General features: G+C 46.2%; 1 protein-coding gene across 3 annotated transcripts in view; it reads right to left on the bottom strand.

Annotated features, from left to right (window-relative positions):
• The window catches only part of LOC142557061 (uncharacterized), a 169,913-nt gene that overhangs the window by 15,461 nt on the left and 126,875 nt on the right, over positions 1–27,577 (bottom strand). For 2 of the 3 annotated variants that reach the window (XM_075668627.1, XM_075668628.1), the window contains exons 2-5: positions 9,636–10,087; positions 5,363–5,566; positions 2,742–2,795; positions 828–929 (exon numbers count right to left, since the gene is read on the bottom strand). In XM_075668627.1, coding sequence (XP_075524742.1) covers positions 828–929; positions 2,742–2,795; positions 5,363–5,566; positions 9,636–10,087 — 812 coding nt within the window. The remainder of the gene's footprint in view (positions 1–827; positions 930–2,741; positions 2,796–5,362; positions 5,567–9,635; positions 10,088–27,577) is intronic. The other variant, XM_075668626.1, reaches the window with a different exon arrangement.

Consider the following 27,577-nt stretch of genomic DNA (forward strand, 5'->3'; position numbering starts at 1 on the left):
AGAGCAATGGCCCTCCGCGAACCTGTTGAAGAAGGTGCAGATTTACTCCACATCGTGTGGTCTTCCATCAAACTCAAAGGTAGCTATGCACAAAAGTGTAATGTGCGTTGGTGAAGTTCATGACACCAAGAAGTAATCCCAGTTCCAAGTAGCCTTCAATTCTGATGAAAAAAATACAATAACCTGCATTTTTATTCCATGTTACAGGTCAATATTATGCTTAAAGCTCCTGCTTTGCTTTTTGCTCAAACTTTGCATAAAGATAACAATTTTTGGTCTGCTCGTGGCCGTGAGCAGTTTTGCAAAATGCGAAACTGCTTGTGTACTTATATTTAAGCACACTTTAAAAAAAAACCCAGGTGGTCAAAAATAACTCGGAGCCCCTCACTACGGCATCTAGCACTCAAAGGCCTAGTGCTGCTTTCGGACGTGGGAGCCCATGAATCAGTCGATTGCTGGTTGGAAGCTAACCAAGTCCGATCGAGACAGGCAGACAGCAATGCTAACTACCTTGTCGAACGATGGGAACAAGAAAACGCAATAATTTTGCGAAATTTCAGAGAGAACAGAGCAGACATGGTAAGCACGAAAGTCTATTTGAAGTTATTGCACGCAAGAGGCACGTCAGTATATTCTCAAATTAGTTCATATGCAACACCTGGCAACTCTGCAGCAGCTAGCAAGCACGTGACTTGTGTGAGCCACTGAAGACTCCAAGGGGAAGGAAAATTGCTGCGGGGGTAAGCCCTTCCCCCCCCCCCCCCACACACACTTGCTCTGTCTGTGCATGCGTGTACTCAAGGAATTGTCAACGTGGCAACACTCACGATGGCTCGCCATCTCCATTAAAGATGCTGTCACCCGTGGTTAGCCTCTGGTTGTTGTCCCGTGGTGACCTAACATTGCCGTTGTTGCTTTTGAGGGCCAGGCTGTGGAAAAGTAAAAGGAACGGCAAGTCAGCAGATGTATGCGACATCAGAGACCCATACGAGGCAGCAAATATATGCCGAACCTCATTATAATGAACTCGCATCTGATGCAAAAATAGCTTGATAACCAGTATTTGTTACAACAGCACGTTTGTCACAGGCTGCGATCAACGCAAAAATTTTTAAATTTACTACGTTATAATAGAAAATTAGTTATGTATGCTAGAGTGTGCGATGGCACCAATTTACTTGTTGTATAGTGTGGAGAATGATCACGCTAGTTAGTTCCAATCGTTTAATCGTTTATTAAAACAAAATTATGTTGCAGAGCAAACAAACATGTTTTATGCCAGTGTATGGGGGCTGCTAATCCTCAAGTGTCTTTCGAACATGTGAAGGATTCTGTGACAATTAACATTCCCAGTCCATCTTAATTGTCAATGGAAGATTTGCCTAGTACACAGAATGTTGCATATTGTTAAATGAGAAACGCAAGGTTTTGAAAGCGTGTGTTCTGCATCAGCCCCTGAGTGTTTCCAAGGTCATAAACACCACAGCTTCCAAGGATGCAATCTAAAAAATTGCATTTAGAAATTCGCCATATTTTACTGTCGTAGTGCAAGGGGAAGTACTCATAACCTGCGCACTTCTACACTGAATTATGTGATCATGTTGATAGAGAGATAATAAATGAACTCAATGACCTGCTGTATCAATAAGTGTGTTACTCGAAGATAGAAATTATCTCTGAACAAGATAGCAATTAACTAACAAAGACGAGATCCCCTAATTTGTGAGCTCACCATATCGCCAAAAGATCACTGAACAAGCTAGTGATTAATCAACAATGCTGAAATCATCTGATTCGTGAGCTCACCATATTACCAAGGGATGCTAGTTGTGCATAATTTCTTACTGGAACATCAATATGTCTATTTATTCTTGGCAAGGATAACAATGCTAATACAGATTTGTAGTGACCTGAACTATTTGACAAATGCAGATGCCAATGGACAAGTACTGATAAATAGAGATTTCTAACGCACATATAAGAGCTAATGAGGAAGCGTATCAAACCAGCACACATTTATATTGCACTATAATGCAAAAGCAGCCAGTGTGACAAAATTTTATTAGAACAATACAAATTTGTAGAGGGATCTGTTGGGGGTAGTTCATGGTTTCACATGGATAATTTAGCTGATATGATTCCAGCTAATTAAATGTTTAAGTTAACCACAGTTGTAGCATGAAATAATAATTGCAGAGTTAGTGAAGAAATCTCTACATCACAAATAAAATGCACTTCAAAGACATATCTTGCATTAAGCAAGCATGCATTATGCGAGTCTGTCCACTAAACATGCAGGCAGTTCTTTTTCTTTTTTTGCAGTGCAATAAAAGGCATTAAAACGGGGTGATACACCTCTGAAATTAGATTAACATAACTACACCACAATGAACAATCATGCATGCAAGCTCAAAAGAAAAAAAAAAGCAAGAAAGAAAAACTGAAAGAACTAAAGAAAGAAAAGCATAAGTTCAGAGCGCTGCGATGTGTTTTTGTGTGGTTTAATTGTCCAAATGCATTGTGTGTGTATTGTGTGTAAAAGCTTGTATTCTGTGTTACAAACTATGGGATTGTAATTCTTTTAATGTGTAAAGAAATGTGTAAATGTAAGCGCTGTGCTACACTGAGGAGACCCCTGCACGTTACTCTGGTAGCCAAACTAGGAGCGCGAGAACTGCTGAGTGTTCAATGTAAAAGAGCAATTTTTACACGTACGACACAGCAACTATGCTCTGACCCACCTTGAAAGCTTGACGGGTTTCTGCAAGCTTGCATAGACTGGCCTCGATCCTCTCCTAAAAAACAAACAAACAAAAATAATTGAAAAAAATTGTGTTTCTGAAAGCAAGGCCTCCTAAGAAAGCATCAAGGTTAGAGGCAGCCCAACCGATAAAAAAAAAACACGTTTTCGTTGCCAATTGCGCCTGGGTATCTTAAATATATGCTGTGCTCATTGCTATGAAAAGGCGGGCTGTGGCCATTCTTACACGAGCTCTTCTGTTATGTTCAACTTATATTATATGGCCATGCTTTGCAAACTGACAGAAAATCAGGTTTGAATTAATTTTTGTTGTTGTTGTGGCGTCCTTTGTTATATGTCTTTGTCACGCTGCGGCTACTTTGCAACTCCTGTATTACTGCAATGAATAAGTCCCTTTAATATAGCCACGCTTGTTACAGGTTGTATATTCAGTTAGCTGCCCTCAAGGCCTAGGAGACATATGGGAGAGTGCGTTACGCTGAAAATGCAACAAGAAGCAGCAACAAAAACATAAAGGCATGTAATAACAAGGCGACAGAGCTATAAGCAGATATTGTAGCTGTAAGGTCTATTGTATCAACAATGCATGCTCTAGGCATACAGAACTCCAGCATACACATCTGCACATTGCAAGTTAATCTTGAAAAGATTTTGTGTTGGCAGAGGGAACAGCACGTGTACTTTCTGCAGACAGCAGTTACATGTAAAAATTTACGATGGCATCACAATAGTATGGTCTATCCTAAAAAAAAAAGAAAGACCGGTTCTGCCAATGTAGCTCATGGAACAAAAATAGTCAAAATACTTTACCATGAATGGTCAGACACCTTACAGATTTTCCTCCATTGCTGATTTTCCTCCAGTATTATGATGACAGTACGTGACCCCTCGTCCCAGTAATGGTGATATTTGTGTTAACCATGTGGGGTTGTTTGAAGCGCAAGGTTGCGCACTGTCTCACTAAACCCAAGGAGTGCTGCAGCCAAAGCTGTGAGACACGCTTACACAGTGACAAGTGTGCATGAGAGTGCAGCTCCACATTCCGACTCATTGTCCACACTACATGAAGAGCCCTGACGTCACGCGCTGTAGAGAGGGAAAAGAAAGATGTATGGAGACCACAGGTGCTTCTAAAACATTTTTTTTTCACAGCCTAGACACGAAGGCTGAAATCAAGTGGTACAGCCCACGTGCACCTGTTCGACCAACATAATGCATTAGGACAATTCCTCGTTGCACGGCTGTACTAGAAGAAATTTAAGTTGTTTTGCCGATGCCGTGGTCTCTAGACGTTTGCTGTCGACTGTATCATAAAAGAATTTGGGGATATCTGCGCAACCTTTGGCAGCATCACATCATAGACCTCTTGCCAGCAGCCGTAAGCTGCTTCCACCATGGCCTAGCAACTTATTTCGCCTCACTGCTGGTTTAAGAACACGTAGTGCACTGTAGTGTGATGAGAGTTGAAGGCTGTACTGGACTTCCTTACACTCGTTAAAGAAAGCGAGGGGCCTCATGGCATGAACAGATTGAGTGCAGTGAAGACAGCTGCTCACAGCAAACAATAAAAAAAGTTGTTGTGATGCACAGCTTGCAGCTAGGATAAGTAAAAAGCGTGAGCACACGAGTGGTCATGCATTCCGTATGAACAAACTTGTATTCAAAGTACATTGAATAAGCGAGCTAGCCACTGCAGTCGGACGTTACAAGAAACAGTGCAGCAGCAGTCACTCGCTGGTCCTGCAGTGACTTGCTGTCATGAACTCTCGAAATATTTGTCATGGCACATCTGTCATGATAATTGCAGGTGCAAACTTACACACAGTGGGGGATCAGTGCAAGTACACGCTCACTTCTCTGACCGGGTGACACGAAATTTCAAGCAGAGCAAAGATTTTGGCAGGTTGATTTCGACATGACAGAAAGTGGTGCCACAAGAATTTTGCTAAATAGGTGGTAATGGACTAACAGTGGCGAAGTTTAGTGAAGACTACACAGTGAACCATTCCGTGCTCTCCATTCTAATGGGCTTCAATATTCTGCATCTTCTGTGTCGCTATTCTGTGTACTATAGTATCTGTGTCACTAATTACAGGCCTCTGTCATTGCTGGGTCATGTGCTCTATTCCTGTAACCTTGCAGAGGCAGAGGAAGCTTTTTGGGGAAGATTCAGGCTGAGGTTGCTTTCATTTCTGCTGTCACTTGCGAGTGGAATGGCTTCAGCAAAGGCGACGACACCTGCTCAAACTGTGCAAACATGGCGCAATGCACGAGTGTGTTTTGCCAGCTATAAACTCTGGTACAAGGCACACCTGGAAGATACACATCTTCTGTATGACTGGTCTGTCAACTTCATAGTGTAGGTTCAAGTAGTCTCTCATTACAAAATACCACTGAAGTTCCCACATAGTGTAGGATCGCAGCTATTTTACAGTTATTATACAGCTACAGTATCAGCTAGCTGTTACCTATGAGGGGCAACTCTTTTTGGAATAAGAAGAAAATTTCTTGTAGCTGATGGAATTGGCTCAACTTCATGGAAATTATATAATTTTGTAGATATTTGATGTGATAAGCTTCGCAAGTGCCAAAAATGCTCACCAAGAACAACTACAGCAACAGCACCAGCAGAAGCAACACGTCTTGGACTGCTTGTCGCGCACAGGGGTTGTTGCAGAGGTCTCCTGATGAGGCGACCCACTGTTGTTGTTGTTCTGCAGGCTCCCACACACCCGGCTCGAGTCCCCCCCTCCTGGTGGCTCGAACACCGAGACACCAACATGACTTGGTCCCGCCCACGATGGGCTGTGAGCAGAATACACAGAGACAGTTATGGTGATCCAGGCACACGACCGAGTTAGGATTGGATGACGAAAAATGGGAGGGGAAGACACTGTGGCTGTGAAGCCTTCATACAGTATAATAATACCCTGCTTTTGCAGTTTTACAACATTCGGCAGTGTTTGTTGTGAAAACATATAACAATGGGAGTTATGCAATAAAAATGTTTCTACAAGTCATAACAAGCTCAACTTTGAGGCTTAATGGGGTTTCTTTCAGAGTGCTCAAGACACAGACACCGACAGTTGTGACTATGACTTCTGCTGCGATTCTGTGACTGCATATGCACATGTGACAACATGACCATGGCATGAACCTGGGCTGGGATAATGTAATGATTCCATGCCGATGTCATTTCTTGTCGCGCTTTGTCAGTGGTCAGAGCAGCATCCCACCCTTGTCATCAACTGGATCAGCCAGCCGTCCATGGTGGATGATAAGAGTGGCACAAAATCAAACAGAAGTAATTGCTACAGCATATTGGCCCCGAACACTAATTTACAGCACCTGTGCATCCATCTTCCTCATTTTCAGTCATCTTGTTACAAGTGTGGACCTACACATGCCTAAAAGAACAACCAAACAAACAAAATGTAAAATTGGAATATAAATACCGTCAGCAGTAATACCGCATCAACCACTTGTGCAATTAACTTTCTCCATATGCTTGTTTTGCCTAGAGGGGCCAGAAAGTTTCTGAACAAAACAAATTTTGTTCAGTCATTTAGACCATGCATTAATGATCATCTGAGCCACATACTCCTCTATGTAGACCTGAGGACCTACAGCATTGCTCAATGGACTGTACAATCTTCACCCTAACAAATGTCACCATAAAGCTTTTGGGTCACATCTTGTCCTGAAACAATAATCATCTGTCTGGCTTGTGTCTTCTTTCTTTAAAACTCTGCGCTTGCTGCTTTCCTCTCAAGAATGCTAGTCACGCTGAAAATTTGCATGTTGTTTGCGACCAGAGAGTACCAGGCATGCAGTGTTAAAAAAAAGGAAAGGCATGCAAGATAGGTGATTATTGTCTTGGGTGCAAGCTAAACCCCAAATGGCGCAAACTTTTCTTAGAGTGTTTGCTGTGTGTTTTTGTAATTGCATCCCGTGTCACTGACAGCTAAACATCACAGCATAAACAGCTGCTCTTGGCTGCCTTCGCAATGTGTTTTGAACAGCAGAAAAGCCAAGCTGAGCAAAATGGTGAATAAGGTAAAGAACGGGGACAAATAGCAAAATCATGGAGAGAGCAAACTAAGGTAAATGTGGTGGGATATGCAGCTGAAACATGGCCACGCAGTTTAGTTGACTAAGGGATGATAGAAGAAATCCTACAGTAGATATGACCAAAGGGAGGCAGGAAGGTCAGAAGTAATAAGCCGGGTAACTTTCGGATCTCAAGAACTCTGCTTATGCAAAATAGAAGTGGAATATAGTTTTGTAAGAGTTCAAATTTTGTTGGTAGTGCACCCTTCCATCTGCGACACACCTTTAAGCTATTACTATTACTAAATGCTGTCATCTCTGTAATACACACCATGTTAGATGGTAATGCTGTGAGAATGCTTTGTAGGAAGAACTTGACTATATATTATGATGTAGAATTCAGGATATTGTGCGTGACCACAAACCCTAGTAGGTAAAGGAAGCCGGAGCGAATTTGTGCCATTGTAGTGCTTCGAGCGAAAATGGAAAGGACTGCCCAAAACTGATGTTGTATGTTGTCAATAAATGTGGTAAAATCGCTCGTACAATAAAAGGTCTAATGTTTTTGCTTTTTGTGCAAAACAACAATGATTAGTGTATCTGAGAGCAATGAAGCCCCAGCAACTTCAAAAGCTCTCCCCAGGTAGCTTCATGCAAGAAATAGCAGCGACTGCTACATATCAAAAGGTAAACAACAAATTGAATAAATGCAGAAAGAAGAAACAATTGGCACACTAACGGAAGTCAGAATGGTAGCTAGAGGGCAACAGAGTTTGGCAGGAATTTGGCAGATGTATACCATCATCACGAAGCAAACTTACAAAGCTCTAAAGCTCTTTTTAGTTCAATTTGCAGTTGCTGCCAAGGAAGCAGCTTCAACTAGGCAGCACATAATTAAAATAACCATACCACACAGCCACATACAATACGCAGTCTTTAAAATGCAAACAAAATTTAATTCGAAGTGCTTCATTTTCATGCTAGCAGCTCTTCATCTTGTTGAAGCAAAAAGACAGCATTCAATCTATATGAGCTGAAGATAAATCACTTCATTGCAGGCTCATTGCAGAAAATGTGATGCCTGGTGCCAGAAATAGGCTATACTTGCACTACAATCATAACTGTCATTATGTTTATATATAATAATATTAGCATGCATGGTCACCACTAGGAAGCAATCACTAAGTGTGCTCCGTGTGTCATTTGCATACATTGTGGCTTACGGATGCAGTTTATGAATGCCTTAGTGAGTAACTAGTTAAACACTTGTCAATAACCACATTGTAACAGCATAGAAGACAAGCATTGCTATAACTGTTTGATTCATGCATCCCTCTTATTTTCAGAGATGCGTTTTGATATAACTTTCGAGAAGTATTACATATTGTACATAAACATTAAAAATTCTATGGTACTGATTGCTGTGTGTTCTGTATTCATGCATCACTACTTCCTGAAACCCTAGAAGGATAATGACCGGTCGTTCTGCTTCCTATATGTATTGCCTCCTATTTTCACAGCTCCTTTCTTTTGCCAGTAAGGTAGCAGTGTAGTAACCAAAGACGCAAATTCTCGCATAACCAGTGTGCGCAAAACAAAGTGATTTAGCCTGCCATTTGGAGAAACTGAAGCGAAACTGGCCCAGGTGTTTGCCCAGAGGGGAAAATGAATTATATGGATTCGGCTCGTGCAGGACAGGGAAAATTGTAGATGTCCAGGACAGATTCCTGGGGGGAAGTATTCTGTGGGAGCCCACCTAGTGGACTGTCCATTTCGGCCACTGCTGATTGGATGCAGCTTGTTAAGAATGGCGAGCTGCAATGCAAGATTGCCACCCAGTTACGACCAGAGAACAAGATGCGCATCCCCCACTCACCGTCGCTTCAGCTAGGATGCGTTCGATGAAGCGGGCTTTGTGCTGACACCGCCGCCATCCTCTAGCCACAGCGTGACTAAATCGCCGTTGTGCAAAATGAGTTCGGCGAGCGAACTATTGTGCCCAAACTCCCCAGCGCGGACCTGATCTGCTACGTGTGCGCGAGCTGCCGCGGGAAAGCCGTTTTTTGTTGCTTCCCACGCGCCGACGGGGACGCAGGACAACGAGCTACCCAGAATGGCTCCGAGCTACCCGGAACGGCTCCCCTCTGACGTCGGTTCCGGACATTCGCCCGTGTGAGCCTTTGTGTGTGTGGGCTCGAACGTGTGAGCCTTTGCGTGTGTAAACGGTCCTGCAGGGCGGCGGCGAGTTTACAATGAGAAAACGAACGTTCGCGTCACATTGTATCGCGGGAGGACCGAGTGTTTAAAAACTGCTGTGGGGCGAATGCTCGATACACTTCTCTCGTGCAGACATGTTGGACTGACACTCTTTTTCTCAAGCAGTCATGTTAGACTGATTTATATACTGTAAATAAACCCATATTCCTCGTTCTCGATGAGAAGCAGTTCTTCCCTTCATCAACGTCCTCAGCGTGGATAAGTTGGACGACGGCATGGGCCGGCTACCTTCGAATTCATGCCGGACTCCAATCTTGACAACGGATCACGAGCGATGGGATTGAGCCCCCAATCCTGACAAGCTGTACGAGCGAGGAGAAAACGAGCGGCCCCAGCCAATCAGCGTTGGGCGAAATGGACAATGCACTAGGTGGACTCCTACAAAATAGCCCCGCTGTACGGCAGTGAATATAATCAGGATGATGATGACAATTCTCAATTATCACGTGATGCGTGCCCCAGAATACGATCCGATTTAATGCGTTGTGATTCGCGGGACTGCTTAAGTCTCGCAGAACCGACACGATCGCACCCGTCTTTGTCGCACCTGGTGTCTGGAACGACGGCGGTCGAGGCCACCGCCGAGGCGACGGAGGGCGCCGGCGACGGCTTCGTCGAGGAGGCCTGCGCAGGCGCGGCGCCCGACTCCGCGGAAGCGCTCGGCGGCTGTAGCCTCGCCGACGCGTCGGGCCGCGTCGACTCGGCTTCGGTGGTCCTCGGCTCCGCCGCCGTCGTCACTTCCGCTTCCGGTTCTGCCGGCGGCGCCGGCGGGGGCGTGGTCGGCGGCGGTTGGAGGTCGTCGCCGCCGGGTGGCGCTGCCGCCGCCGGCGACTCGGCTGTTGCCGGAGGCGGTGAAGTCCGCGCTGCTGCGGTCGGCTCGCCGGGGCCTCGGCATTCGGGCGCCTCCTGCTGCTGCTTCTGTTGTTGCTGCTGCTCCGGCTCTGGCTGTGGCTGCGGGTTGGCTTCGGCTGCTGAGGCCCACTGCGTGCTGTTGGACATCTGCGCATGGCACGGGCGGAATGGGAGGGGGGAGGAGGAGGTGATTGAACGGCGGTTCGCATGTCCCACACGAGTGACACGAAAAGCTGGCAGACGACTCGGTTGCGCTGTCATATACACGCTGTCGAACGCGCAGTAGGCACTCACGCATCTCGAGCGCATTTTTTACATCTTTAGCGCGGACGAAGACTGCGTGGAATACCTGCCATGCGTGGGCAAAAATATATGTTCAGTCTTTCCTCTTTTCTCTCTCTCTATTTATTTAACCACGTATAACATCGTTCCTATGTCACTCAAGCAGCACGAGTCAACAAGCTTTCGTTTTTTATGTTTTGCCACTATATTGCGGCATTAATTCGTACGTCGGTAACCACGAAGGACACACATTCTACACAGTACAAACGCGGACTTTAATGAATAAACTAACCAGCAAACACGGAACCGCGTACGTAATAACACAAATCGGTAAGAATAACGAAATAAAATAGCGTGCATCGTATATAGATGTATTGCAAACCTGAGCTAGCCGGCAAAGCGAAACCCGAAACGGTGTTTAATATGACATAGTCATCGGTGCAGGCATGTTCATAAGGTTAATCTCTAAGCGCTGCAAGTCAGGGCAATACGTACGTAAGCCTACATAGTCATTTGTACATCTCCCACTCTCACTAACAAAACCCACGCGCACGCGCGAACGCATGCACATACACTCAAACCACACGCAAGCGCACAAAAAAATGCGCACCACAGAAACAAGACAGCAATGAAATCGACGCACCCTAGATGTCCGGCCATGGTCCCCCTCCCCTACCCACGACCACGGTAAAAATTATGGCTACGCGATTATGCAACCGCGGCCTGCTCTCGGCGCGCACCAGTGCATCGGCAAATATTTCCATTCCTCCCCCCGCTGCGTTTCCGAAGGCCGGCTCCCCATCGGCGAGCGACGCTGCCTGTGAAGCGTGCTTCGCCGCAGTAACAGGAGAAATGCGGGTAAGCCAAACATCCACCAACAGTAAACGAAGTCTGTTTGGGTATGACCGTGCCGCACAGATATTCAAAAAAGAAAAAAAAAAGGAACGGCGTTTCTTGGATTGTTTGCAGCAATGAATAAAATTGGCGTCATGCGATGTGCGAGAATACCTTGCGGGGGATGTGGAAAAGTTTCACGGCACTGAGTGGCTTGCCACGTATACTTCAACGCCTACGCTTACGACAGGCCCGACCGAGCTTATTAAACTGTCTTCCCGGTGAATAGGTAGATTTATTTATTTATTTATTTATTTATTTATTTATTTATTTATTTATTTATTTATTTATTTATTTATTTATTTATTTGTGTGCTCATTGCGAACTTTCGGGCTGTTACAGGGTGGAGAACACAAACTGTTATTATGAGTCTGTATTAAAAAAAAACATTGACTTGGGCGAACAAAACATTCATTCGTAAACATAAACCGTTCTTTAAAAAATGTGTATTTGATGCTGAAAATTCGAAAAACACTTAAGCTGCAAGCTTATTTCCAAATAATCAACGGAAGCAACAGCTGCCAACACGCCTGAATTAATTTGAATTCCAATCGAGAATAGTTTTTACCAAGAAAGAATGTTTAAAAACATCAACTCTGGTTGTATGTATGCGGCATAAAAGCGTGGTTACGATTATCCGAGGGGACGCTATGCCAAGGGGTCGCACGTACAGGTTAAGATCCATTATTTGCGCTTCTCGTGTATGATTTGTGCATAATTGCATGTACTCGACCTTCCTACGCGCAACGAGTGTAGGAAGGCTCGCCTTATCAAACTAATTTGTCAACTTATCTCTTATCAGACTAACTTATCAAGTGAGTCTGTAATCGATTGCGTTCGGTCGTAAGAGAAGAAGAACAAACCTAGCAGCAAGACCTTCCACATAATCGCTAAGGCATTTCTTCCAGAGGTCGCACGATTGCCAGGTATGCATTCTAGTTTCACGTTTGAATTGGCGCACTTCCATTTCATCTTTAACATAATTGTGCTAATTACCTTTTTATTTATTTTTTTACTTTACGACACATATTGCAATCTACAAATTATGGTCGGCGAGTTCGCAAGTCGTAGCCAAATTGGAAGGAATTCTTAGGAGTGGATCTGTTTCGAGATATTAATTTTCAAAGTGTACAGCGAAGTGCATAGGTGTTCCAGTTACTTTAGTGCTTCCATGTATAAGACAGTGTTTTCTTTAAAAAACTAACTGGAACGCCAAAGCACTTAGTCGTACACTTTGAAAATTAATATTTCGAAACTGGTGCACTCCTGAGAATTCCTTCCAAGTGTATCCGCTTTGTGAACCCATTATCTGCAATTCGCAGGTTAAAACGTGCGCCGTAAAATGATTGATTAGAAAGTTAATTTGCGTAATTATGCAAAATATTCAATTAGGTATTTTGATTTCTCGCGGGAGTAATGCAGCATAATCGCGTAATTTACGTGAAACTGTGCTATCTGGCACAGACAATTCTTTTAAAATTTGGTGTAGCAAAAAAAAAAAAGTAAAGAAGAAGCCTCTTCTATAGTGCAGTCCTGAACATGGTGACGTATTCTGCGACGATCACTTTCGACGACAGTATCGTGGTCAGGCGCGCGCTGATTGGCTGGTTGAACAAAATCGGGTGAGCTGATTGGCTGGTCGAGCACAATGTCACGCGAAGGCGATAGTATCGCTGAAGTAATCGTCGCAGAATACGTTCCATGGTGGCATCCTGAACGGAGACGATGGAAGTGGGCAGGTGGTTCCACTATCTACTAGTTTGGGAATTAAATATGATAGTTCCATGGAAAGGAACGACAACTTTCAGACTGCGGTAACAGCGTCGTGATAAGTAGTTAGGAGCAATGAAAATTGATTGTTTAATATCTTCGTTGAAGTGAGATGTGCATAAACGAGAAGCACGGCGTCGCAGACCAAGGTCAGAAATATCTAACGTTTTCTTTATCAGCGTGCACTCTTTAAAACACATTGCACCCTGTAGGGCTTATCTTGTCCCACAACGATAATCGTCGTCTGCCTTGCTTGCGTTTCCTTTCTTGAAGACTCGGCGTTCGCTCAGCATTCTTGTCGAGAATGCTGTGTCACGGTGATAACGCGCAAGCCGTTCGCGACTTGTGAGTACCGGGCTCGCAGAGTTAAAGAAAGGAAGTGCGGGCAAGACAGATGACGATTACTGTTGCGGAACAAGATAAGCCCCAAAGGGTGTAAGCTTCTTAGCATGTAATACTTGTTGTCCGGGAGTAGTTGGAAGTTATAAAACGTGCTGAGTGGTTTTGGACTTTCTTCAACAACAGGTAGCACGCGGGTTATTGTGCGGATCCCGTTCAGAAGATGCGTACTCGAGTTCCGAAAGCACCAGGGTTCTGTACAATATCAATTTCACGCGACATAGCTAGGGCAAAAAAAAAAAAAAAAAAAAATCCAGCTCATGCGAGGGCGGCAAGTTGCGCTTCGTTTCAAAGCAAGCCTTTCTTTACCATTTATGCTTTTGATGACTGCGGCTACAGATTCTTTTTTTTTTTCGAAGACCCACATGCGTCACGACACGCAGCACGTGTGATCAAGAGCACGTGCTCGCATGCCAGTTTCCATAACGCCACAGACGCAAGAATGAAGCGCGCGAATAATAATGAAATCTTACACCACTGTAAGGTTTACACCACGAAAAGGGTTCTACTTAAATTGAGGACGACGCAACGAGCTATGGAAAGAATAATGATGGGTGTAACGTTAAGAGACAAGAAAAGAGCAGATCGGGTGAGGGAACAAACGCGAGTTAATGACATCTTAGTTGAAATCAAGAAAAAGAAATGGGGGGGGGGGGGGGGGGGGGCGTGGGCAGGACATGTAATGAGGAGGGAAGATAACCGATGCTCATTAAGGGTTACGGACTGGATTCCAAGAGAAGGGAAGCGTAGTAGGGGGCGGCAGAAAGTTAGGTGGGCGGATGAGATTAAGAAGTTTGCAGGGACAACATGGCCACAATCAGCACATGACCGGGGTAGTTGGATAAGTATGGGAGAGGCCTTTGCCCTGCAGTGGGCGTAGCCAAGATGATGATGATGATGGTGATGATGATGACACCACTGTTTATTATTGCGTCCTACTTCAACCCCGGCACGTACGATTCTCCTCACCATTCTTACCTCGACAAGCATTGCCTCTGCGCTCGTGACATGTCAATCCGTCGACGTACGTTTTGCATGGACTGCTGCTTGAATTTAGGCGTGTATAGCTAGTGAACGGTCTAGTGCGTAAACATAAACATGGCTTGAGATTGTAGATTGCTTCAGTAGTAGTAGTAGTAGTAGTAGTAGTAGCAGTTGTTGTTGTTGTTGTTGTTGCCTTCTAAATAACCAACTTCTTAGGTGCACGACGTCGTCCAATCGGTCGGCTACGGTACTGTCTGATGTGACCTCCGAAATACATGCGCGGATGTCACCGATCTCCGAGTCTCCGGGGGCGGCGGGGGGACGGAAGGATATATAAATAGATAAATGAGCGGAAACTCTGCGGACTAAACCAAGAGCGAGAGTCGGCCACGCGATTTTTCATTGTTATTATTATTTTTATCACGTTGCACGGAACCTCGAGAAGAACGGCGTTGTGAATTCTCCGTGGCTTTACAGACTGGCGTAACGCGCACGAAGGACGTTGCCGTAAAGTCACGTCGACGACGGGGCGCGCGAGAGAAGAACGACTCCCCGCCGCGACACGCGTTTCTCGCCCATTGCGGCGAGAGGACGACGCGCATCGAATCGGGACGAGTGTCGCATCGCAAACGAAGCGATCAATCCATTCGGACGTTTGCCGGGAACACGCGCGCTGACATGCCGAGCGGTCGTTCCAGGAACGGCAATACGTGATACTGCGTCTCGCCATGCGCAGTTGCGTGCAGTGGGAGAGACGGAGAGAGAGAGAGAAAATCTGCGTCTTTGGTGTCACGAGAGGAGGGATGCGACGGGAGACACGTTCTGTCGGTTACCATTACGCTCTCTCTGAGAAAAACTTTGCACCGCGTGGCTCTTATCCTAGAACAGCGGTCATAATCGTTATGATCATAAACAGGGATCATAACTTTCCTCTCTCCAACGCTGCACGCCCGCTACTTCCAGGTTACGAAAGCCGAGAGCTTTGTCAGCGTGACGTGGCATTCTTGCCAGGAAAGCATAGCGAGCGATTAGCTTCCGAGAGAGACATCCCAGGCAAGACAAATGACGATTATTGTTTGAGGACAAGATGCACCCCAAAGTGTGTCAACGTTTTTTTAGAGTTTATAATTGTCATGTTCCAGTCAAGTGCCGGCAGTGGTCTCATGCTCTGTCGATTCTTTTCCTTTTTTTTTCCTTTCTTTCACAGATGCTGCGATCTTGTTCTTCTTTGCAGTTACCCAATTCAAGTAGACAATTCCATTTGGTCTCGACGTTTCACGGAGAATGTTTCCGTCGGCGCAGTCGCATTAGACATTCTTGGATCGCAACCCTCCGCGCGAGTTCTTGGTGCGAAAGAACAGGCAGTTCTGGGCAATGTTTGAAATATGTACCTCGGATACAATAAGATACACAGATACTCAGATACACAGGGGGGGGGGGGGGGTGACAGAAGACCTATGGGCCCCGGGTGCCAGACGACCTAGTTACGCCACTGGATACAATATCTCCCTCTTCCTGCACTTACTGTCGTGTGCAACATATCGTTCTCTGGCTTGATAGTGATTATGAATGTTCTTGGACGGTGTAAACTGGATTAAGGAATTCTGAACGAAACGGAAGTACATCTCTCTTGCTACGGTACGAATTAAAAGAAAGACACGCAGGAGAGAGCGGCGCCCGCGAGGAGAAGGGCAAACGACGTTTGGTTTGAAATTTAAGCTCTTTCCGCGGCGCGTAGCGGTTGCTTTGCAGGCACAATCGTTAGCGCGCATTGTTATGCAATGCGCTTGTCAGTTCGAACTGGCCATACCTGATGAGGAGCCCTTCTAAGGCCGCGTCTCCATGTGCGTGAAGAAAGTAATCGTCTCCTCACCATCCTTTCGCAAAAACAGCTTTTCGTGGTATCTAACCAGCAAAACGAAGGTGTAACTTATCACTTGGCACGTTGATGCTACGCTCTGTCTTCGATCGAAGCGCACATGACGGGCATTTTCCGTCGTATGTGTGATGACACAACTGTCCAGATCAAATTGTTGTCAATTTTCCCGGAAGCTTACGGCACGGGTGTGATCAAACAATTTCCATTCAACGCCGCGTGCATGCGACTTCACATGCAGGGAGAATATACGGTCGACTCCCCTTAAGAATACATTGTTGCGCCAAAAAAGGAAAATAAAGACTTGAGAAGGAAGAGTACGTAAAGACAGATTGAGCGCTGGTCTTTACGTACTCTTCCTTCTCAAGTCTTTATTTTCCTTTTTTGGCGCAACAATGTATTCTTCAGATCCCAACCAACTCGCCCAGCAACAAGTTCTATTCGACTCCCCTTAATGTGACCTCGGTTAACTAGAAGTTTCGCTTAATTCGAACGAACGGGAAAGTCCCGGCGAGAAACCAGAACTTTTTACGGAAGAAAAGCTCGTTTAGTTCGAACTCGAAAGCACGCCGCTTTGGTTAACATGAGCCACCCCCCTCCCCCAATGACGCATCGTCATGCACGCACTGGAAAACCAAAACTTGAATGCACAGGAAATTTAGCAGACGGCGCTGCTTCCATAAGCATGAAGCTGTTTTATTTAAATTTATTTTTATCTTCTTGTGGCGGTATATGTTTTAGTGCTCCCGGTCCATGCGCGCTCGCTCTGTATAGGCAGAGCAGCCGAACAACAGAAGCACATCGATTAAATACTACCTAAAACATTCTCGCCTTGGCCCGCACCCCGAGTCTCGGAGGTCACGTGTTCCTCCCGCAAAGCCATCCGTTGTCGCTTGTTTCGTGTAGCGTCACGCTGAGGCAGCGTTTAAGCATGTCGACGCGCTCTTCGCCTTATGTTGGTTGAGTCGCGCTTCGAGGTCAATACACAAAACACATCGCAGACCACTTCAAGCAAAAAGAAAAAAAAAAGGATTTAAATTTATTCGTCGTGCCACCGTTCGTTAATTCGACCCATCGGATAATTCGACCGAATCATGTGGTCCCAGAAAGGTCGAATTGACGAGAGTGGAATGTACTAAGTTATCGCTTCCTGTTTAATTTTTAAAGGGATTAAATGCAATGTCATTATAATGAATACTACGAAGGAGTCTTACGAGGACATACACTACATCTCGCCTCTGTTTCCGCCAGCGGTTCCAGAAAGGAGTTGTTTAAAGACTAATATATCGGCCGACACTTCATATCAACGAAAAACGGAGAAAACAGTACAAAAGCGCCGTGACCGCGGCTACCGCGTCACGGCTGCTCGCGGAAAACGTGTTAGCGCGCTTGTACGTTCTTCCGAACTTTAGACCAAGAGTTAAAACAACGAAGTTAAGCTAGACAGGCTGTCCACTTCAACTATGGCGATGAGGTCTGCCTCGTTGTGGCACAGCATACGAAAAATAACGATAAAAGAATTAAGCATGTTCAACGCACATATCTCGTAATCTACGTAAATGAAGCGTTTGAAACTTTCGGGGAGCGCGGTTGATTAAATATCGTATACAACAAAAATGCGACGCGATGAGTCTATATTGTCCTCCTATAGGCAAACTGTAATCTCATTCAACGTTTAAGTTTTTTTTTTTATTTGTTCACCGCACAGGTAACAGCTTCATTGCCGCGCAAATATTTTGTTCACGGATTTTATACCACGCCGTTCACAAGCTGCGTGCCGAAATGCAAGCAGCGCTGTGGGTGCGCATGCGCACCGTGGGACGTCGACGCGATGACGTCACGAGAAAGAAGGCGACGTTCGTGGAGGGACGAACGGCGAGATGCGTATACGCGGAGAAAAGTACGTACACACTACAACGTGAAAGAAACTGCGATACAGATGACAAAGTCGTGGCTATTCTTAACCCGTTTCGTTCTCGCCTTTGTGGCCTAATTGGAAACTGAATAGTGCGCATGCGCACGCGGATCACGTGCTACGTGACGTCACGCACGCGGCTCCATCGGAAAGGCGGCAGCAGCAGCAGCCACGGTCAGCAAAAGCAGGTAAAGCGGGTGGGGGGGAGGAGGAGTTCGCGGAGAAAGACTCGTTTTGAAACGAAACTCAACCTGTCGACGTCGCCTATATATGTACGTATATATCTATATATGTATATGTATATATGTATATATATACATGTATATATGTACGCTAGGAGTTCTCTCGCCGCGCAGCTCGCCGCCGCTACTCCACAGATTTCGGCAGCGCGTATACACTGCAGCGACTGTTTAATTAGTTCATCAGCAGAGCACAATTACGTACAAAATAACAGTGACTCAAACTGGCAACAATCCTGTCATAAGGCAGTGTGCAGGAGCGGTCAGACGAGTCAAGAGGGCTCCGCGCGGGCCGGCACGGCTATTATCCATGCGTACGCGTAAGATCGCGAGCGGGGGATCTTCGCGTTCTCAAGTGGTGCCGGCGCTTTGATTTCGGAAGGACGAGTTTACTTAATAAAGCCCAATTCTTAAAAGAAGGAAAAGAAAAAAACGAAGATGGTTATCGAAAAGGCCACACACACAAACACACACACACACACACACACACACACACACACACACACACACACACACACACACACACACACACACACACACACACACACACACACACACACACACACACACACACACACACGCACAAATTACCCCGTACAAACAGGCAGGACAGCGCATCATGAAATAATGTAGAACAGAAGAAAGTGAAAGGAAAAAGAGGAGGAGAAAAGAGCAACAAAAGAAGTAAAGAAAAAAAAGACGGGGGGGGAGGCGGTACGCATTGGAGAGATGGCCCCCTATTGAAAGCACTCCCAGGACCGCGGCAAAGAGACGAGTGCCGCCTGTAAAAATGCACTATACACAAATGCGCGCGCGCGCGCGTGTGTGCGTGGTAGCACTAAACAGCAAAACAGCCAGGACACTGTTTTCGAGTGTCCGGCGTAATCTTTAACGAGCGCTTCCGCATGGTGCTGCGCACGAATGCGCGCTCAGGAGCAGAACGCAGTATAGGCCACCCAGCCGCCGTGGATGGTCACACACGGTTGGCGTAGCAGCCACTGAATTGCATATGTGGTCACGTGTACCGCCACAACACGTCGACGTCAGGTACCACCAGTTAACAGTCGGGAATCATTTGTAGACGACTAACGCCCCTAAACTATCGCGGTAAGTCGGGTGACATTATTGCAAAACCAACGGTGAAATAATGAAGCAACTAGAAACAGTAATACGATCAGGCGTATTACATAGCGTGAAATTAATATTAGCCCTTAATTTTGTCTCTAGTAATCAACGTTTCCTTGCCAAAGTAATCAAAATATAATTTTCACATAATACCTTATTGTTACAGTCTAAACACATACTGTTAAGTGCTGTTTAGTGTAGCTTTAAGTTGCTACATGATCTGCCATGGTCTAGAAAATAGACAAGCAGCAGTATTGACGGACGGACGGACGGACGGACGAACGGACGAACGGACGAACGAACGAACGGACGGACGGACGGACGAACGAACGAACGAACGAACGAACGAACGAACGAACGAACGGACGGACGGACGGACGGACGGACGGACGGACGGACGGACGGACGGACGGACGGACGGACGAACGAACGAACGAACGAACGGACGGACGGACGAACGAACGAACGGACGGACGAACGAACGAACGAACGAACGAACGAACGAACGAACGAACGAACGAACGGACGGACGGACGGACGGACGGACGGACGGACGGACGGACGGACGGACGGACGCACGAACGAACGAACGAACGAACGAACGAACGAACGAACGAACGGACGGACGGACGGACGGACGGACGGACGGACGGACGGACGAACGAACGAACGAACGAACGAACGAACGAACGAACGGACGGACGGACGGACGGACGGACGGACGGACGGACGGACGAGCGAGCGAGCGAGCGAGCGAGCGGACGGACGGACGGACGAACGAACGAACGAACGAACGAACGAACGAACGAACGAGCGAGCGAGCGAGCGAGCGAACGAACGAACGAATTTCTGCGCTACTTACCATAGCACTATAAATTAACGAGATGGCGACATAAATTGTGTAACCGAGGGAAGCGCGACGTCGCAGCCATACCAGTTGCGCGTCTCGCTCCCACTCCGTGTTCGCGTCACGTCTGTTTCACCGTCGAACAGCGCAGCGTTGTGGAAAAGACAGTAACGCAAGTCGCGAGCGTTTTTTCAATGCCATCAACGTAAGCAAGTACTTCGAAATCGAAAAGGAAGCAATAGTTGATCATAGAAGAGATAAAGAAAACAACAACAACGACAAGAAACAAGACATTGTTAAGTGAATAATCAAAAAGAAAGAAAATGAAAGATAAAAGATAGAATGCATACGATTATTCTTCAGTGACTGCCGGAGTTGTATGCGCAACCACTCGTCCATAGCATGTTATACTCTATACGACGAGGGTGACATATCAGCCGAGGCATTTATACATAGTAAGCATACGCCCGCAACGTAGTCGATCACACGTAACTACATCGTTTGGTTGAGGCCAGTGTGTCGTCGAGCTGGACAGGCTAAGAGCGCATTGCTTATTATGCACGAAAAGCGCTAACAGCGCTGCCTTAGTGTCCGAGCGCACCACGCAACTCTAAGGAGCGGCCACGTAAATTGAAGGCATGTTTTAAGAGGGCAGCGCTCCAAGGCCGCACAGCTCATTTAACTAATTATGGGGTTTTACGTGCCAAAACCACTTTCTGATTATGATGCACGCCGTAGTGGAGGGGGACTCCGGAAATTTCGACCACCCCGGGTTCTTTAACGTGCACCCTAAATCTAAGTACACGGGTGTTTTCGTATTTCGATCCCATCGAAATGCGGTTCCGCCGTGGCCGGGATTCGATCCCGCGACTTCGTGCTCAGCGGTCCAACACCATAGCCATTGAGAAACCACGGCGGGTATAGCCGCATAGCTCGTGTAGACGCGTAAAACATGGTTCAAGCTGCCGCGCACACCGCAAACGTTGCACTGTGAGGAACGCGTCGATTAAAGTTTGTACAAAAAGTACAGTCTCTCTCTCTCTCTCTCTCTCTCTCTCTCTCTCTCTCTCTCTCTCGCTTCGTGTGTGTGTGTGTGTGTGTGTGCGTGCGTGCGTGCGTGCGTGCGTGCGTGCGTGCGTGCGTGCGTGCGTGCGTGCGTGCGTGCGTGTTTGAAGAGAGAGTGACCTATTGAGAAGCAGAGAGGTTTGCCGGCGTATAAGTATTCGCCTACAAGCTACTCTTTCCAAGGGAGGGGCTAGATGGGAGAGAAAGACCATAGAAGTTTAGAAGGGCAGAAGAAAATGGAAAGATAAAATAAACAAAAAGCAAATTAACACCAGTTGAAAATCTTCATTTCACTTTTTTGAGTCGTACGTGTAAAGAGGTACGAGCCGTCTTGGTTTCACTGCTGTTTTCTTTTTTTTTGTATATATATATATATATATATATATAACGTAGTCAGGGTAGCAGCTATAAAGTTTTGACAGCAAGCAGATTGATTGAAGGAGTCAAACAAGAAAGCGAGTGCTTCACGTTTTTCTTTTTTTTTTTTTGTGGTGTGTGTGCGTAAGCGACGTTTAACCGAGCGCAGTGTAAAGACGAACGGTCACGTCCTGTAATTTTACTCTGCACGTGCGATATGCGCAGCGACAGTGAGGTGTCATTCTAAGAGAAATGAATCGACGAGCCCACGAGAACGGGTGAAATAGAAAAAACAGGAAAGAACTAAAACAAGAAAAGAAAAAAAAACGTAATGAAAACAAACGATGTCCAGCGGTAAGCGCCTATGTTCGTGCGGCTTTGTTAATTTATTCAGACAATGCTTCCTTTGTCCAGATGTTTTGCTTAATTGTTCTTTAATACTCTATCCAACGTCTCAGATATATGCTCTTGGTGTTCGTGTGTTCTTTTTTTATGTTTCGTTATACATTTCCCGGTAGCGGAATACAGCTAGCACTCTCGTATAATAGGAGATGCTTTAGCGAGCCACTGTACCAGTCAACTAGCTACGCGATAGCGTTCTTTCTTTTTTTTTCTTTTTGGAATGCGTTTCTCTTTATTTTCCTATTGTTCCACGCAGAGATAGAAGAAAGGCCGGCGTTTGGAAGGCTTGTACGTAAAGATCTCCAGGCATAAGCAATGCGGACGACGACTCGGGAACCTTTGTTACCGATTGAAAGAGAAAAGCCTTTCTTCTGACAGCATTCTGGAAAGAAAACGCTTCACGTATGCGCCTTAACAAGCAGGGCCCGATGGACGAGACACGGAGACAAGAATTATTCGATGTTATATTTCCTTTTCTCTTTGTTTTCCTAATTTTTTTTTCAAGTGTGAACGAAAATGTTTTCTTCGCATTTGAAACTGACGCGATAATTACCGTATATTAACCCTGTAATACACGACGCAGCATACACTAATTAAACATTAAATTATGGAGTTTTACGTTCCGAAAGGACGATTTGATTGCGAGTCGAGCCGTAGTAGGGGGAGAAGGGAGGGGCGCAGGATTAATTTTAACCACCGGTGTTAGTTAACGCGCACCCAACTAAGTGCACCGTATATACGAGCGTTCTTGCACTGCGGCCCCATTGGTGAGCAAAAAAAAAAAAAAGAACAGATAGTGAGCAAATTGTTTTAATTTTTAATTGTGTGAAACTGCGGTCATACATTGGTGGGCTAAAAAACAAAAGTCGCCAGAGATGTGACTGTCACTCTAATAAATTTCTTTGCAACCTTCGGAGCTTACATTAAAGATTGTGGATCGGGGACAAAATAACCCCAAGGGGCGTGCAATCTTTTCCAAGAGTGTTGAGGTTTAAAAAAGAAAAGAAAGAAGAAGAGTAAAGCTGCAGTTTTGCATGAGAATAGATTGAGCAAAAAAAGAAGAAAAAGAACGAAAAAAAAAGAGCGCAACAAATCGGTTATTAGTACCGTGCAGTGGCAGATAACACGTTAAGCTAAACTGGCGGCATACCCCTTACAGTCTGCTTCCCATTTAGAAGGTCATCGTTACGTGATGGGTTACGATCAGCCCGAATGCGCTTAACGTGGCACTCGAAAAACAACGCATAAGTCAATTTCGGCCCGCATTCTTTTAAAACTCATTTCCATTCGTTTCGAGGGAAAAAAAATATTGATTACTGCCGAAGGGAGCGAAGCTCGAACGTTGCTCTCTTAAATAGATGGCTATCACGTCATTAGGACGTGATATGATCACTATCATCATTAAGATGGCTACGGTCATTAAGAGTTACGGAATGGATTCCAAGGGAAGGGAAGCGTAGCAGAGGGCGGCAGAAAGTTAGGTGGGCGGATGAGATTAAGAAGTTTGCAGGGACAACATGGCCACAATTAATGCATGACCGGGGTAGTTGGGGAAGTATGGGAGAGGCCTTTGCCCTGCAGTGGGCGTAACCAAGCTGATGATGATGATGACGTGAAGTCGCGGGCGTGGTTTCTCTCCGTGCCGGTACCCGGACAGCGTGGTCCCGATGACATCAGTGCACCGTAATACATCACGCGCCTGGCGTTCCGACGCGTTTCGTGCCTACATGGCTTCTTGACGCGCTAGTGCCCAAATATGGCGGCCACGCGGGGACGTCAATAATCCAAGCGAAACTATAGTTTAAATTCTGGAGGGGGGGGGCGGCGCTTGGACGAAGCGTACAAAAACGGAGTGAGAAACACACGTCGCACACGCTAGCAAACGCACGACTTTAGTGTTTGTGGCCCTGACCTTTAACATCTTAAAGAAAACAAAAATAAACAAAGAAATAAAAAGTTGGGAAGACTTCGCAGACTTCTTGCGACAGACACAATATCTTTTTACGCAGAAGCAGTGCTGACGCACATGATTTATTTATGTATTTATTTATTAAAAAGGTTTCACATATTTATCGGGCTCTCACCTCTCGGTATCGCTATAGGTCTACTACGTTTTGTCAGCTTCCGCTTTTTCGTCCCCCCCTCCCCCTTTTTTTTTTTCGAGATGTGTAATGTGTGCAAGAAACGGTAAGATGGCAAGAACCAATTAACTCGTTCGGTTGCTGTAGTCAGCGCAATTGTGCGTCGCTCTTGTGCTTCTGCTTTAAAGGCTAAAGGCTAAACCCCATTAGCGCGATTTTGTGCGCGACAGCGACGAGCGACGGGTTCGCGCGACGGATCAGGCCGTCGCTTGAACAGATCGCTCGGTCTTGTCGCGCGATCGCTCGGTTTTGCAAATCTAGAATTCGTCGCTCGTCGCCCGGAAGTGCTATGAGCGACTAGCCAATAGCGCAAAGCCGGAACTGGATGTACATAACTCCAGTACTTCCGATTGTCGCACGGAACGAGCAAACGATTGAATTTTTATAGGTGCAAGGATAAGAACCTACTGCAAGACTTTCAGAAATATATTATGCTGCTTTTTACAGTAAAATACATCAACTTAAGTTAATAAAGCACGCGTCACGCTAGTTTCGGCGCCTATATTGCTGCCCTCATACCGGCAACACTGGGGAGACGTCGCTCGAAGTCATCGCTCGCATGGGGTGCAACTTGTAGGCGACGAGCGAACGCGACAGCCATCTCCATCGCGTCGCCTGTCGCTGTCGCGTGGAAGATCGCTTGCATGGGGTTTATACTTAAACGCCATGAGCGCGATTTTGCGCGCGACAGCGACGAGCGACGGCTTCGAGCGACGGATCGGGCCGTCGCTTGAACGGATCGTTCGGTCTTGTCGCGCGATCGCCCTGTTCTGCAAAAGCGCTGGCCATCCGAAATCTGAACTATATTCTACTCCAATCAATAAATGAATAATGAATAAATCAATTTCAACAGGCCCAAGTCCTTACTTATCGGTGCTTTCTTTGAGACGTCACGGATTCCAAACCATTTTGCTGCATATGGGTTGTTCAGGCCCGTTCTCTAAACCTGCTAGGCTTAGTCGGCGGCTACCTTAAAACGCAAGAGAATCCCTCGCTGCCTGTAAAACAATGAACTAGACACTAGAAGACGGTGTCAAAATCCATGACGTCACATCGAGTTGTTGCGGAAAATTCGAAGCGGCCTCGCCCCAGGTCCTCCGTCCTTGCACTATACAGCCGTGTCTGCTTCTCACGGTGACTATAGTGGCCGTTTCGCCATTGCAGAATAGAAATTTAGCAATATACAGCTTAAACTCAATGTTATTCTGTCAGAGTCCCTTTGATGACACGAGTTGCACACAAGAATTCGCGAGGTGGCACTAGAATCGTGAAAAGGGGATGTTGTCGCTTCGCTTGAAAGGAAACTCGTACGGTTTCCTCTGTAAGAAAACGATGAAAAGCCTCGTAGGTAAAGAAATTTTTTTTTCTGTTCGGTGGGCGAGGATTTTTGATTCCGAGGAACCCGTATGAGCTCCTCTTGAGAAGGACGTCAACAGCCGATCCCTTTCATCCCAATCACACTTGTCTATACCCCGCGAGAGGCGCTGCTGTCGGGAATCTGATGCCGGCATTTCACGGTCGTCTGCTGCGCGCCTGTCGTATCTTCCCGAAGCCCCACAGAAGGCCCGCCATGCTGATGCCGTTCTTACGTAACCGAACCTAACCTCACAAGATACGCAGTTCGCAGGAAGATTAATGGTTGAAGTGTTTGACAGTGGTCGAACAAGAAATGCGGAACAAGGAGCAAGGAAGAATAAGGGTAAGAGCACTCGACTTCATCCCGCTTGTTCGACTACAGTCAACCAATTCAAACCTAACCTCGACTCACCTAACACGCGGCAACAGAACCCCATGGAACGTTACGTAACCAATCAAGGCGTTGTCTCTTTATACGTATATGTTGCGACAACTCAACCAGAAAATAATAACCCGGATTTATCGGATGCACTCAGATTTTCTGCGCTCAGGCTTGCAATCACGTGACCATTCTATCCACTCTAAGTTGTCCGATCGCCTGCGTCTTGAATGACGAACGGACGCAATTTAACCGCAAACGTTTCAGGCCCAGTCATCCAGGGCTAATCGTAGCAGATAATGACTGTGCAATTCACGTCCGTGACTGTCGTGCCTATATGATAACCATAACAACAAAGACAGCGCAAGAAACGGGAAATGGAAGGCGATACAAACGCGTATATTGGGTAATATTAGATTCTGACGAAGAGCGGCGCTACGGTCTCGTAGGAACATTGATTCACAGTGGAGGAAAAGAACTAAGGAAGCTTACCAGCAAGTGCGCGGCCTGTAGGGTATGGCAACACAGCAGCAAAGAACGTCAAGCGGAAAGTCAGAGAGGCTGAAATAATCTCACGGGTGGCGGCAGTGGAAAAGAAACCTGCCACGAGTAACTACTTAAGACGAAATAAAACGAAATCAGGAAAGAAACAATTTATGCTAACTCAAAGGGAAGCTCATTACTTTTCGAAGCGAGATCAGGATGCCTTAGAACACGCACCTATAAACCGAGATATAAGAAGGAAGAAGCATGTGCTTGCAGCGGTAAAGCTAGGGAAACTATGGAGCACGTTTTATTAGAATGTGAAGACGTCTACCCAGCGGTAAATTCAGGCACCACTGGCCTCCTTGAAGACCTTGGGTTCAGCGAGAGCAGTGGAAAAGTAAACATGTCCGCAACAGGGATTAGTAAGAGGCGATTGGAGGATTGGTGGAACAAAAGTAAGGAAACGACAAAAAACGGTGACGTGCAAAAGCACAGTTCGCAATAGGGGATCAGAAAATTCGGTTGTGGGAGTTCGTAGTGTTTTCTTTTATTGTTTAGCCTAGGTAGGACATCAGGCAGTATAATAGCAAGAGCTTGGTGGCGCAACCGACCGCCCCGTTCCAAAGGGGACGCTCATAACATCCATCCATCCATCGAGTAGAGTCCCCTTTAGTTCTGAGCAGAGCAAGGCGCTCGTAGGGATGCGAGCGTCTGCTAAACTTCATCGATGCGACGGCGATTTCCTGCTGCCGCTACAAGGTAAACCCCATTGGCGTAATATTTTGACCGTTGTTATAGAGTCATGTTGGCCCATGCTGGCGCTGTGAGCCCGTCCATGTCGGAGTTATATCGGTCCACGTAAGTGACACTGTTGGCTTTCGCGTCCGTCTTTGTTTCATCTATTGTCGATCACATGTTGACCAACCTGTAGACGCCATATTGGCCCACATCGAAACGAAATAGCCCACGTCGCCCATGTATACCGCCGACCAATGTCGCGCCCAATGTATGGCAGCTAGAAGCTGCCAGAGTCGCCTTACGTCGGAAGTAAGTGAACAGACTCCGACGGGCACGTCCTGCGATGTTACCACGCAACAACCTTCAAAAAGAAAAAAAAAAG

The sequence above is a fragment of the Dermacentor variabilis genome, chromosome 9, assembly GCF_050947875.1.
Source record: "Dermacentor variabilis isolate Ectoservices chromosome 9, ASM5094787v1, whole genome shotgun sequence".
NCBI classification, from domain to species: domain Eukaryota; kingdom Metazoa; phylum Arthropoda; class Arachnida; order Ixodida; family Ixodidae; genus Dermacentor; species Dermacentor variabilis.